The sequence below is a fragment of the Lampetra planeri genome, chromosome 70, assembly GCF_965212315.1.
Source record: "Lampetra planeri chromosome 70, kcLamPlan1.2.h2, whole genome shotgun sequence".
Classification (NCBI taxonomy): domain Eukaryota; kingdom Metazoa; phylum Chordata; class Hyperoartia; order Petromyzontiformes; family Petromyzontidae; genus Lampetra; species Lampetra planeri.
This window is the reverse complement of record NC_136175.1, coordinates 669,473-683,509: the sequence shown is the minus strand read 5'-3', so window position 1 is coordinate 683,509 and position 14,037 is coordinate 669,473. Positions and strand designations below refer to the sequence as shown.

Here is a 14,037-nt window from a genome sequence, read left to right as displayed (position 1 = left end):
GCGGCAGTTGTGGAGAGATTGCCGAGATTACCATACCTGGCCAGTGTGCTCATGACCGGCTCCGGTTTAACAGCAGAGGTCTCACTCAAAATCAGTCGAGCGCCATTATCGTTTCATCGGCTGCGTTACACTGTGTGGAAGCTACCTGCTCTCTCGCTCCGCATGAAGCTCCAGGTCTTCTCGGCCACGGTAATTCCCTCCCTTCTCTACGCTTGCGAAACGTGCACCCCCCTAATGGAACATCTTTGCCGGTTAGAAACATTTAGGCTGGCCTGCAAACGATCTATCCTGGGTTTAACCATATATGTGTGTGTGCGTCTAAGTCGATGTCTTTCTATGTGTGTGGGTCAATGTCTGTGTGTAAGTTCACGTGTGTGTCTGCCTTTTTCGCCCGAGCAACGCCGGGTACTTACCGCTAGTGTGCTTATATACTGCCACGTCTGTGATCCCTGTCTTCACCAAACCGCACTTACGAATGGGGTGAAGTATGTGATCTGAAAGCTGTGAGTAGAGTCTCATCCGGCAGTGCAGATAAAAGGGCTGTGCATGTGCACAACACACTCTCTCATGCCCGTCTAAACACGGGGAATTTGTTTAACGAGGTGAGAACTTTAGAGACCAGGATATTTTCCTCTGTAAGATGGTAGCAGTTACACTCGCCTTGTAATGTAAAAATTACCCATTAAGTCCCCAGCTAATCTGATTTGGCCACTTATGCATCCACAACGCATGCATTTGCAGAGCATTTCGCAATTGCTCATTAATGTGTGACAGCTTTTTATTTGAGTGCAAAGGTGCATATCAACGTGTTACCTTACAAGCGTTGAACGTATAATCATAAATCATCTATTGACTCAATACACTGATGGATGCAGGCCTTCTGAAGGCGACGCCACCTCTCACGGTCATGATTTGTTTGCAACAGTATTTATTTTCTTTTTCAATGACTTATCTTCTTCTCTCAATATGATCCAACGTTTTGCAGATGAAAGTACACGCCATGTCTTCTACTCATTTAAACCATTAAATATAAATCTAGTTGCATTTTACCAGGTAAGGTCCACTAAGATCGAAAACTCTTTTTCAGGACAGTGCTGGGATCCCGTAAATAACCTCACACTGGCCAGTGCAGTGAAGTTTATGATCACTCAATACCCCTGTCGCAACGTGCTCAGTGCCCCCTATCTCCCACACCATTTTTATTACAGGTGTTTAGGAATGGATTTACATACTATGTAAGCACATTACCTCGTTCAGTGTTTTATTACTGAGAATACAGATCCATGCAGTCATAACTGTTGTGCATGTCCTCGTGTTTATAAGAAAAAGTAAGTAAACTTCGGTTTTATATAGCACCATTCATACAAGGCCTCACAGCGCTATACAACATAATCCCATCAAAAATCGTTACAATGAAAATAAGAGTAAAACAACCCTACACCGACGGATATGCAAGAGAGCGTAAATGTGTTTTCAGACGAGTCTTAAAAACATCGACTGATGGAGCGTCTCTAACCGACTGGGGCAAGACATTCCACAAACGAGGCACCTGACTACTGAAAGCTCTATCACTCATTGAATGCAGATTTGTCCTTGGTACAATCAGGTACCCGGACTTGGTGCATCGAAGTTACCGGACAGGGGCATACAGTTTCAGCAGTTTTCTGATATATAATGGAGCCAACCCTTTCAGGGCATTGAAAGCAAATACAAAACTATAAATTCGATCCTGTATTTTACCGGAAGCCAATGCAGGGAACATAGAATATATTTAATGTGCTCATATATCATCACTCCACACACTGCAATCGCTCGACACCCGGTCAGCAGAATTCTGGAGAAGCTGTAAGAGATTAAAACCATTCTGTGTTGCACCACTAAACAGGGCACTACAATATTCTAATTTTGATCAAATAAAATATGCACCAGTCTCTCACCATCGGAAATTTAGATAATTGATCTCATGCGTGAAATATTCCCAGATGAAAGAAGGAGACTTTAGTCACATACCTTGCATGGCACTCAAAAGTCAAGGTTCCAGACCTTAAATGAAAATATGATCTCAAGATCATCAATCATCCTTCTGAAACTATTTACTGGATGAAGCAGGTTAGGGGAACCCAGAAATATGACCTCAGTTGTCACAGACAAGCTTCAGGAAATTTTTATTCATTCACACCCTGACCTAAGAGAGACAATGAGACAAGACTGAAACAGCAGAATCAGCACCAGGCTTAGTCTGCAGATATATTTGGTTGTCGTGAAAATGAAATGATCATTCAGACCATAACGACGGAAAAGGCTCCCAAGTGGCAACCAATAGGTGAAAAATAACAAGGACCCTAAAATCGCCCCTGAGAGACACCCGTGACAACTGGGCGAGTCTCATATGTGTAATAACGGCCATAGAGGGTTCACGTGGGGATTGGCTTGCCGGTCCTGCTTGTAGCCATTAAGGGTTGAGATAGGGAGCATGGCCCAGGCGTGATCACGGCATGTCATCAGGAGTGATTGGCCTAGCCATTCGGGGCCCCAGCTAATGGGGAGCCGGATGAGAGGCGTGGTCCCGGGATTGACAGGAAACCATCGAGAATGGTCGAAGCTGTCCATGAACGATTGGCTGGGGGGACCACGTGACGAAGGGATTAAGAGAGAGTGAGAGGGAACGATCGAGAGCAGACTGGAGACCGACAAGAGCAGGGTCACGCGCGGACGGGGGCTCTGGGTGCCACGTGCGCGGTGGGGACTTAGTGCGAAGTCTGTCCTCTCTCCGTTGTCTGCCAGCAACGGAGAGTGAGTGAGTAAAGTGTATTGTGGAGTGGAAATAAAAAGGACTGATTCCGAAGCCGTCTCAAGAAGGATTATTACACTGGTGTCAGAAGTGATTCTGCGACTGTTTGGACGATCGTCAAGATGTCTAAGCACCCCAGAAAAAATAACCTGCCCGTGCCTCTATCGGAGGAAGAGGTCGAGACAGATGAAGATGAGCTTTGGGAGCTACAGCCCTTATGCCGCCTGCTGATGACACTCGCCTCGACGCCTCTCAGCGTCGACCGGGGGAGGATGCGACAACCGCAGGACCAAAAGACGAATGGCGGCTGATGGCAGAGCAGATTGAGTCGTTGCGCGCCATTCTGCTAAGCCTGGTGACCGCGGTGGCGTCCTCACCAGCCGTGGGTCGCCAGATCGCCGATCAGCTGGACGCCGCGGGAAGGGGTCCTGCTATGGAATCGGGACCCGCCATTGCTCCTGCCACGCGGGAGGACGCCGTCGTCTTGGGTGAGGCGGCTGCGCCGGAGTCGTCGGCCGCCATTTTGGGTGCGCCTACCACCACGCGGCCGCCGAACGCCATTTTGCTTGCACCGAGTGGAGAGCGGGAACGGCAGTCGGAGACGCCCGCGGCACGTGCCTGCCACCGCGGACATCGCCTTCCACAAATAAGAAAATTTATCGCCGGGGGCGATTGGAGTGCTTTTACGTGGCGCTTCGAGTCAGCTTTTAGATCTGTGAACTGGACGGAGGAAGAAGCGCTGGGAGCGCTACCTACGCTGCTCGATGATGTGTCTCTGGGAGTCTTCCGCTCCATCCCAGCGTCCAAGAAGAAGACACTGCGGGATGCGTTCACAGAGATGGCGGAATTTTATGACCCGCCGACATCGGCCACCAGAAAATTTATGTCGCGTCGCCGAGCACCGGAGGAATCGCCGTTGGCCTATCGGGGGGCGTTGATGGCGATGGCCATGGCCGCCTACCCCGACGCAACGGCCGAGCATTTGGATCCGCTCATCCTTTCCCGCATGCTGGAGTTGTCTCAGGAGCTCAACATCTCTCTACCAGTGTGCGGCCATGAACCGCTTTCATCGCGGTGGGTGGCGCACTGCCTGGACGCTAAGTTTAATATCAAGCGTTGGGACCAGATGGCGGCGTGGACGGGGAAACCCGAGATCGATGGGCCGCCTCTGGGGTGGTCTCCGCGACTGGTTGTCCACTGCTCCGACGACTAGGGCGACGACGACATGCTGGCTGCTCCTGTCCCGCATAGGATTCCGGGACGGCGGCTGCGCGACCAGCGGGGCGACTACACGGGCCGGCCACATGCGAGGGGAGGGTCGTCCGACCACCGGCCGACGTCGGCCGCGTGTTTCAAGTGCGGCAGACGGGGCCACTTCGCCCGTGACTGCCGCTGCCGACCTCTGCTGTCGCCTCTTCCGCCAAGGGGACCTCCATCTCCTCTACCTGCTGCGGAGCTGCAACAACCTCGGGCGAGTCGGCACAAATCGGACACCCGGCAGGTCGTGTCACATCACTCATCCACTCGCACTCATTCTTACACTCCTAAGGATAATTTTACTTCTCCTGCTCCATTGACACGCTCTGCTACACAGTGGAAGAAATTGGCTCGCAGGATAGTGGCTGCGGCGTCGGGCTCGTCGACGGTACGAGGTACCATCGACGGCGTTGACGTCCGTATCTTGGTGGACACTGGCGCATCGGCTACCATCATTTCTGATGTTATTTTTCATTTGTTGTCCATTCCTGCATCGCGGATACGCAAGGTTAATGATGCGTGTGTTGCCGCCAATGGGGGGAGCATGGGTATCTGCGGACAGGTGGATGTGAGCATCGCTATCGGAAATATTACCGCCGCAGGACCTGTGTTAATTTCTCGCTCGCTAGCTGTTCCATGCTTGTTGGGTACTGATTTCCTGCGCCGGATGCCGCTGAGAATACGGATCGACCAGGACCGTTTGGAAATGCCGGGGGGTCGTAGGATGGCGTTCCTGCCTTCCCTGCTGGCCAATGCGCCTACAGGTTACGCAGTTACTGCTGTCGTTGCGGCTACGGTGGAGGTTCCATAGGGAGCGCAAATGCTTATCCCGCTGCGTTACCGAAAACCACTTCAAATGGGAAGGGATGCGAAGGGCGTGCTATTATCCCCATCGAATTCGGTATCGAAATCTTTTTCTTTGGCGGCGGCACAAACGATCGTGCGGCCAGGTCAGGCACCTTTCATACAGGTCTTGAATGGGGGACCTGACCGCGTTGTTGTTCCGGAGGGATCGGTGCTGGCTCACGCCACTACCGATTTCGCCTCTTGTGACAAACCGCCGCGCGCTCGGACGCCCGCGGATGGGCCTCCGCATGATCGTTCACAAGAACGCTGGATCGCAGATTTATGCGGAGAGAATTCTTCATTGTCAAATGAACATAGGAACGCCTTGCGTTCGCTATTGCTGCGGTACGCTGATGTTTTCATCAGAAATGATTTGGACCTCGGCCGCACGTCGCTTTTGTCGCACCATATTGAAACCGGTGCGGCGCCTCCCGTCTGTATGCACCCTCACCGCATGAGCCCGGCGGAAAGGGAACACGTGCGTGGGGCAGTAGATGAATTGCTGGCGGCGGATATTATTTCTCCGTCCAACAGCCCCTGGGGCGCGCCCGTCGTTCTGGTTAAGAAGAAAGATGGTGGTACGAGGTTTTGCGTTGATTTCCGCCGGTTGAACACAATTTTGGTAGCGGACGCGTACCCCTTACCGAGGATGGATGACTCATTGGATGCTTTATCGGGTGCTAAATTCTTTTCCACCCTTGACCTGTCCTCGGGCTTCTGGCAGCTTCCCCTCGATGACGAGTCTAAAGCCAAAACTGCATTCCGCACGCCGCAAGGTCTCTTTGAATTTAATCGGTTGCCTATGGGCCTGAACGCGGCTCCGGCCACGTTTCAGCGGCTCATGGAATTGGTTTTGGCGGGACTGCAGTGGGAAACGTGCGTCATATATCTAGACGATATAATTGTCTTTAGCCGCACGTTCGAGGAACATCTCCAACGCCTTGAGACAGTTTTTCAAAGAATGCGTGCGGCTGACCTTAAGTTTAAACCGAGGAAATGCCACCTTCTGCAACAATCCGTCCGTTACCTGGGTCATATTGTCAGTTCGGACGGTGTATCCACTGACCCTCTGAAAACGAAGTTTGTATATGAGTGGCCCACACCCACCTCGGTGGGTGATGTTCGGCGGTTAATTGGATTCGCTTCATATTATCGCCACTTCGTTAAGAACTTTGCGACGTTGGCAAAACCATTACACGTTCTAACTGGCAAAAATCAAAGGTTTAAATGGGGTGCGGAGGAAGAAAGTTCCTTTATGGCACTTCGGGACCACCTCGCCACGGCGCCTACGTTAGATTACCCAGATTTTTCGCAGCCGTTCATCCTTGATACGGATGCTAGTGATATCGGCATTGGGGCCGTTTTGTTGCAACGCAAGGACGGGGTTGAGAGGGTGGTGGCGTACGGCAGCAGGGTTCTATCCCCTGCAGAAACGCTATATTGCGTGATAAGGTGGGAACTTTTGGCAATTGTCCATTTTGTTCGATTGTACCGGCCGTACCTGTATGGACGGAAATTCCTGGTCCGCACTGATCATGCGGCTTTGCAATATTCCCTCAAATTGGATCAGCCGTCAGGCCAATTGGCCCGGTGCTTGGAATCATTACAGGAATTTTCCTTCGATATAACATACCGAAAGGGGGCCCGTCACGCGAACGCTGACGCGCTCTCAAGGCTGCCGCCCGTTCCTCCGTGCACTTGCCTGACGGGCATGCACCGTTGCGCGGCACCGCCCACGTCGCCCTGCCTGGTTATGGGGGCGATAGCGAATGAGGACGACGCAGGGGCGAAAGCGAAGGAGGAGGAGCAGCAGTTGTCGGTGGACACCGATGATACCTTACGGCTGCCGCACGCGGTCTGGTTGCGCGAGCAGGAGGCCGATGCCTCGCTGTCTCCGCTACGTAAATTGGTTGGGAAGCAGAAATCGCAATTGGCGGGCTGGAAGTGGCAGATGTTCCGGGGTAAGTCGGGATTGTTAATGTGTACCGACGGGTTGTCTGACCGACCACGCTTCGCTACGACCTGCTCCGTGCTCTGCACGCTTATAAGTTGATGCACCTCGGCGTTCAAAAGACTGTGGCCGCGATGCAAAATTATTTTTTCTGGGCCGGTATGACGGCAGACATCAATGATTTTGTCCGCTCGTGCCATGATTGTGCGAAGAGGAAGCCGCCTCGGAACCACTATGTACCACCGTTGCGTTCCATTGAAGTGTCCCGTATCAACGAATTAGTGGCTCTCGACATTCTGGGGCCGTTTCCCCCGTCGGCTAGGGGCAATAAATACCTTCTGGTCGGGGTGGAATATTTTTCTCGATGGCCGATGGCCTGGCCTCTGCCCGACCAAACGGCAGCATCCATCACCGACGCTTTCTTGAACGGGTATGTCATGGACAAGGGGGCACCTGAGAGGCTGCTCACAGATCAAGGGCGGAATTTCTCCTCTAAATTGCTTAGGGAAGTTTGTGACGCGCTAGGTACAAAGAAAGTCGCACCTCCCCATACCATCCACAAACAGATGGTATGGTGGAACGATTCAACCGTACCCTTTCGGCTATGCTTTGTCACACGGTCAGTGACAAGCAAACCGATTGGGACCTGCACATACCAGGCGTCTTAGCGGCATACCGCATGGTTCCGCACACGTCCACGGGATACTCACCATTTTTTTTGATGTATGGCCGTGAAAATGTTCCACCCATCAATGTGCAACTGGGGACGCCGAGTAAACAACCATCCCGCTCCCTGCCTGACCACGTGCGTGACTCGCTTGAACGAGTAACGGAGGCGCGAGAGGCTGCCCGGTGTGCGACGGCCCGTGCTCAGTAAAGTAACGAACGGTATGCGCGTCGATCGCATACTCGCATGCCTTGGTCAGTGGGAGACCTGGCGTGGCTCCACTGCCCCCAGGTACCGGCGGGCACATCCCCTAAACTGCACAGGCCGTGGCGGGGGCCTGTGACGCTGGTAGATGTTCGGAACTCGCAAAATATCCGCATTCAATACGGAAAACGTTGGTGGTATGCTCATTCCTCGCGACTTAAACCCTATATTGACGCGCGTGTCGGTCCTTCATCCCCACTAGCTGACCTGCCGGGTTCTGCTGGGCCGACTACGCCGCTTGACACGCCCGTTGATCCCAGGGGGGACTGTGTTGTGCCTCCTGCAGATGAACAGGTTCTGAGGGCTGAGGAAGCCCCCGCTGCCCCCCCTCCAACGGGGCCCGCCCTGGACGTGACCAAGCACCAACAACCTACTTCTTCTTCGAGCCTGCGACCTCCTGTCCATCCGGAAGCAAAGCGACCTTGCGCTGGGAGCGGAGAGGGTCCCGCGTCGCGTACGCGGTCGAAATCTCTTCCGTTTCGTTAACGTTTGATCGTTTCGCTAATTTCCCTGTCGTTACTGCGCTGCAGGGGCGCCCTAATGTATGTCGTGATTTTTTTGTTATTATGGGTGACTGTTTTAAATGTTGTTAGGCGCGGGAACGCCGGTTCACCCTTGAATTGTTAAACGCACCTTGGTGCCCTAATAAGATGTTGCGGAATTGGTTCTTCACCCTTTTCCCAGCCGAGACGGCTAAATATTTTTCACCGGGGGGGGGGGGGGGGGGGGGGTGATGTAATAACAGCCATAGAGGGTTCACGTGGGGATTGGCTTGCCGGTCCTGCTTGTAGCCAATAAGGGTTGAGATAGGGAGCATGGCCCAGGCGTGATCACGGCATGTCATCAGGAGTGATTGGCCTAGCCATTCGGGGCCCCAGCTAATGGGGAGCCGGATGAGAGGCGTGGTCCCGGGATTGACAGGGAATCATCGAGAATGGTCGAAGCTGTCCATGAACGATTGGCTGGGGGGACCACGTGACGAAGGGATTAAGAGAGAGTGAGAGGGAACGATCGAGATCAGACTGGAGACCGACAAGAGCAGGGTCACGCGCGGACGGGGGCTCTGGGTGCCACGTGCGCGGTGGGGACTTAGTGCGAAGTCTGTCCTCTCTCCGTTGTCTGCCAGCAACGGAGAGTGAGTGAGTAAAGTGTATTGTGGAGTGGAAATAGAAAGGACTGATTCCGAAGCCGTCTCAAGAAGGATTATTACATATGTATGGCTCCCCAACGTAACGGACTGTTCCCGATCACATTCGCCTGTGACTAAATCAACCAGTGTTCAACAGATCTTATCAACTCTCATGAGTTAAAGAAGAGTAGAGGCTGGAATGGTGCTTGAATGGGCGATCATCATGCATTACATGCGTTATAGGCTACGGGGTTATGCGGCGAGCAGCGGAGGGAAATGGAGAACATCCATGTTAGTAATGTGCTTATATACTGCCACATCTGTGATCCCTGTCTTCACCAAACCGCACTGACGAGTTGGGCGAAGTTTGTGATCTGAAAGCTGTGAGGAGAGACTCATCCGGCAGTGGAGATAAAAGGGCTGTGCATGTGCACAACACACTCTCTCATGCCCGTCTAAACACGTTGATTTTGTTTAACCAGGTGAGAACCTTAGAGACCAGGATATTCTCCTCTGTAAGATGCCAGCAGTTTCACTCACCTTTCAATGCAAAAATTAACCCTGACGACCCCCGCTAATCAGATTTGGGTACTTACGCATCCACAACGCGTGAATTTGCATAGCCTTTAGCAATTGGTCATAAATGTGTGGCGGCTTGTAATGTGAGTGCAAAGATGCATATCTACGTGTTACCTTACAACGTTGGAAGTATACATTATCCATTGTCAATCCCAGTGGCGGGCCGTGTATTTTACACCTAGGCCTTTAGTGCTATCCTCCCGCAATTAAACCGCTTTCGAATAACCTCACCATGACACTATGGCTATAGTCTATTGTCATTCTACGTAACCACCCCATATCTCACAGTGACAATAAGCTTCATGGAGTGGAATACAGTGATTTAACACGAGGCGCAACAACTATGAGAGTTTCAGAGACATGAATACATGGTGATTAAAACCATCAAAGATGTCCCACTATTCCGTAGTATGACAGGATTCTGCATCGCAAATAGACATCGCATAGCCCAAATCAATGTCATTACCAAAGAAACAAGAACAAACTCACAACAACAGTCAAGCTAGCAAAAATGCCTTAAAACACAAATAACACAATCAGGATTCAACAGGCTTCCCCACAGATTCAAGCCAAGCTGCTGGGCCCCAACGCACATGCCACCAGGCACACGCAAAGGCACAGCCAGGCCACGGAATATGAATATCATTCACACCAGCACCAAATCTAAAGCAAGCAATAATAATATACATCGCTAGTAGCAGGCACGTCGCCAGGATCCTGGCTCCACACAAAGGACCGGGACCAAAAACATGAGTTTCTCTACTCTTTAGTACTTTCGGTGAAGTCACGTAGGTAGAAAAATAAAACCAAGTAAAAATAATATGTCACGACGTTCCGATCGCAACTCAAGCGGTCGTCCTCAGCCAGAAAAAAATAATCCAGCAGTGGAACTGCTGAACCAGGAAGAGAGCTGTTACAATAAGGTGATATTTGTGGCGATGGGCAAGCAAGCGGGATCTGAGCTGGAAAGGAATTCCATCCACGGACGCAATGCACGTCAGTTGTCTAAGTTAACCTGATTGCTAAATTTAACATCCTATCAAAAAAGAAGCCAGAGCCACACGTTAAAAAGTTAGATGTTAACAAGATTGTCATCAATCATAGTGTAATAAACGACTGGACCACGATGTCTGGCTCAGTGTCCTTTATTCGGTTCGTGCTGTACACCCACACGGCTGTCTTTACTCTGTAGCTTCTCCACGGTGCTGACTCCAATGTCGGCCCGATCCACAACAGCAGCTCCGCTGCTGTTTCTCTCACACAGCCCCCCTTGGCTGTACTCGCTGCAACTCCTCTCCCTCCGCAGCTCTGACAGCCTCTTGCTGTCTCTCTCTCTCTCCGCAGCTCCTCCTGGCATCCACACCGCTGCCTCTAACACGCAGCCCTCTCTCTCTCTCTCTCCGCAGCTCCTCCTGGCAGCCACACCGCTGCCTCTAACACGCAGCCCTTCTGGCTGTCTCCTCTCCAGCTGCACACTACTCCGCAGCTTCTTCTTATCTTCGGGGTTGGCTCCCGATGGCCGTCGGCGCCCCCCCCCTCTCCACACTCGCCCGCGTGGCCTCACTCTTTTCCGCTCACACCCCGACTGCCTTCCCCTTCCGGTTTACCCGCTTAAGGACCCGAACCTTCCACCCACGTCACATGACTCCACCCCCCGTGACGTCACATCCGGAAGGTCGCTTACGCCCGCATTACACCACCCTCCCCCGTAGAAAAATCCCAGCCGACCTCGGCTGACCAATAGCAAATCGTAATGCGGCGAACCGAGCTTCCCCCCCTAAAGGACACTAAGCATACAATGTAACAGCAAGAACAACAACAACAACGCAATTAACATCAACGAACGTACAAAAAGCATGCAATAAATACAACTGTAAGAAAAAATAACAAGACAACAACAATCAACGAAACGTAAGCGATTTGGAACGTGTGCGGGTCGCCGGCCCGTCCCGGACGGTCGGCGGCCCACTCGCAGAACGGGAACGCGATGAAAGTCGAGGAATGACAGGGGGTAATCCCCCTGTCGCAGCTGGAAGTCCACCGCCGTCCCGTGTCTCTAAAGAGTTAGTCTTGGGCTTGTCCTGTGACCGTGCCCGCAGCTGGGTCGGAAGGGCTGCAGGGCTCGAAGGTCCCGCAGACCTGGCAGGCGTCCTCCGAGCAGGGCCCCTCGTCCCCCGCAATGTCACGGCCGGCCTGTCTGGAACAGGTACGACAGGCGCTCTAGCAAGATCAATGGACGCAGGCAGGGGAGAGTCAGCAGCAACAGACCCCGGCAAGGCAACATTGGGGGATGACGCATCATGTAAGGGAGCAACATATGGTTTCAAGCGCGACGTATGCACAACCCAGCGACGAGACCCAATCTGGACGCGTGCTGACTGTGGGTTGGGAACCGCAATGAGGCGTACAGGACCATGCCAGGGTTTGTGCAATTTCGGCGAGGTCCCCGGACGTACCTGTGGACAATGAAGCCAGGCTAGGTCCCCAACCTTCCAAGGGCACTCCCCCTCAGACCGTCGCGCATATCGCTCGTTCCGGGCCTGGGCTTTGGCCGTAGCCACGCGGGCATTCTCCCGCGCCTCCGTGACTCGGCGAACCGTGTCCTGAATGTATTCAGGAAGTGGTTTACGAGGTCCCTTCACCCCAGTTCCCAATTGCACATCCACCGGCGGCACGTTTTCCCGACCATACATAAGGTAAAACGGCGAATATCCTGTAGCCGCATGAGGCGTCATCCTGTACGCCGAAAGCACCCCGGGGATGTGCAGATCCCAATCTGATTGTTGTTCACTCACGGTATGGCAAAGCATGGCAGACAATGTCCTGTTCAGCCGTTCAACCATACCATCCGTCTGCGGATGGTATGGGGATGTCCGTACTTTCTTAGTCCCAAGGCCCGCGCACACTTCCGCCAATAATTTAGAAGAGAAATTCCTGCCCTGGTCCGTGAGGAGTCTCTCAGGCGCCCCCTTATCCATAATATACCCAAACAAAAAGGCGTCGGTAATGGCCGCGGCCGACTGATCGGGCAACGGCCAGGCCATCGGCCAACGGGAGAGGTACTCAACCCCTACCAGCAAATATTTATTACCCCTCGCCGATGGTGGAAAAGGTCCCAATATGTCCAGTGCCACCAATTCATTGACTCGAGACACCTGAATCGACTGGAGAGGCGGCACGTAAGGATGTTTCGGCGGCTTACGTCGTGCACACGCAGGGCACGCGCGCACGTGCCCTACGACATCTGTCGCCATGCCGTGCCAAAAATAATGACGTTGCAACGTCAACAAGGTCTTCTGCACCCCTAAATGTAAGAGAGTGTCACAATGGAGGGTTCTAATCAACTCGAATCGCAAGGACGTTGGTACCACCAGGCGCCAACGTTCCTGGAACCCCTCCCGCCACATAAGCAGACCATCTCGGAGAGCGGTTTGCGGCCCCACAGCCGTACTCGGACTCTCATTGTCCTTAGCAGACCGCTTCCGCAAGGACACCAATGACTCATCCATCATCTGTTCCCGGATCCAGACAGACCGCGGCAGATTCAAAACCCCGTCAGCCGGTCCCGGTTCCATCGGAGTGTCCGACTTCTCGACGGCCAACGTAAGCGGCTGAGGGGGGTTTGGAATCGGCGAACACCTATGCGTCCCCGACTCACATTTACAAGGGGCGCGCTGCGGTAATCTGGAAAGTGCGTCAGCGTTCGCATGGCGCACTCCCTTCCGATGTTGAATTTGGAAGGAAAATTCCTGTAGCGTGTCCAACCAACGTGCCAACTGTCCGGATGGCTGGTCAATTTTAAGGGCATATTGCAAGGCCGCATGATCCGTACGCACAATAAAAGAACGACCGTAGAGGTATGGTCGAAATTGCCGTAGGAAAAAAACAACCGCCAATAGTTCTCTGCGAGTGACACAGTAGCGGGTTTCCGCAGGAGACAAGACTCGGCTACCATACGCCACGACACGCTCTACACCCCCTTTAGACTGTGATAACACCGCCCCAATACCTGTGTCACTCGCGTCCGTATCAAGAATGAATGGGTGATCGAAATCGGGATAATCCAATGTTGGGGCCGTGGCCAATAGATCACGCAGACTCCGAAAGGCCGCCTCCTCCGGCTGTCCCCAAACAAACTTCCGTCCTTTACCCGTAAGGAGATGCAAGGGCCTCGCAATCGTCGCAAAACCCGGCACAAATCTTCGGTAATACGAGGCAAATCCCAAAAACCGCCGAACATCCCCCACGGTGGCCGGAGTCGGCCAATCCCGGACGCACGCCGTCTTTTCCGGATCCGTGGACACTCCCTCAGCACTCACAATGTGCCCCAAATAGCGGACGGACCGTTGCAGTAGGTGACATTTCTTTGGTTTGAATTTCAATTTGGCAGAACGCATCCTCGTGAACACTGTCTCCAGCCGCGTCAAATGTTCATCAAATGTGCGGCTGAAGACAATGATATCGTCCAAATATATAAGACATGTCTCCCACTGCAACCCCGTCAAAACGAGCTCCATCAATCTTTGAAATGTAGCAGGGGCCGCATTCAATCC

The 14,037-nt window shown here is 52.8% G+C and overlaps 1 protein-coding gene across 1 annotated transcript; it reads left to right on the top strand.

Moving 5' to 3' along the window:
• The first annotated feature begins 1,253 nt into the window (after nucleotides 1–1,253).
• On the top strand, nucleotides 1,254–11,482 carry LOC144737494 (uncharacterized). Its single transcript, XM_078620210.1, has 2 exons — nucleotides 1,254–4,292; nucleotides 8,063–11,482. Exon 1 carries the CDS (start codon nucleotides 3,009–3,011, stop codon nucleotides 4,002–4,004), a length of 996 nt encoding a protein of 331 aa, XP_078476336.1. The 5' UTR covers nucleotides 1,254–3,008; the 3' UTR covers nucleotides 4,005–4,292; nucleotides 8,063–11,482.
• The last annotated feature ends 2,555 nt before the right edge of the window (nucleotides 11,483–14,037 follow it).

Coding starts and splice junctions, on each gene's coding strand:
- LOC144737494 (XM_078620210.1), top strand. CDS start 3,009: ATGCCGCCTGCTGATGACACTCGCCTCGACGCCTCTCAGCGTCGACCG.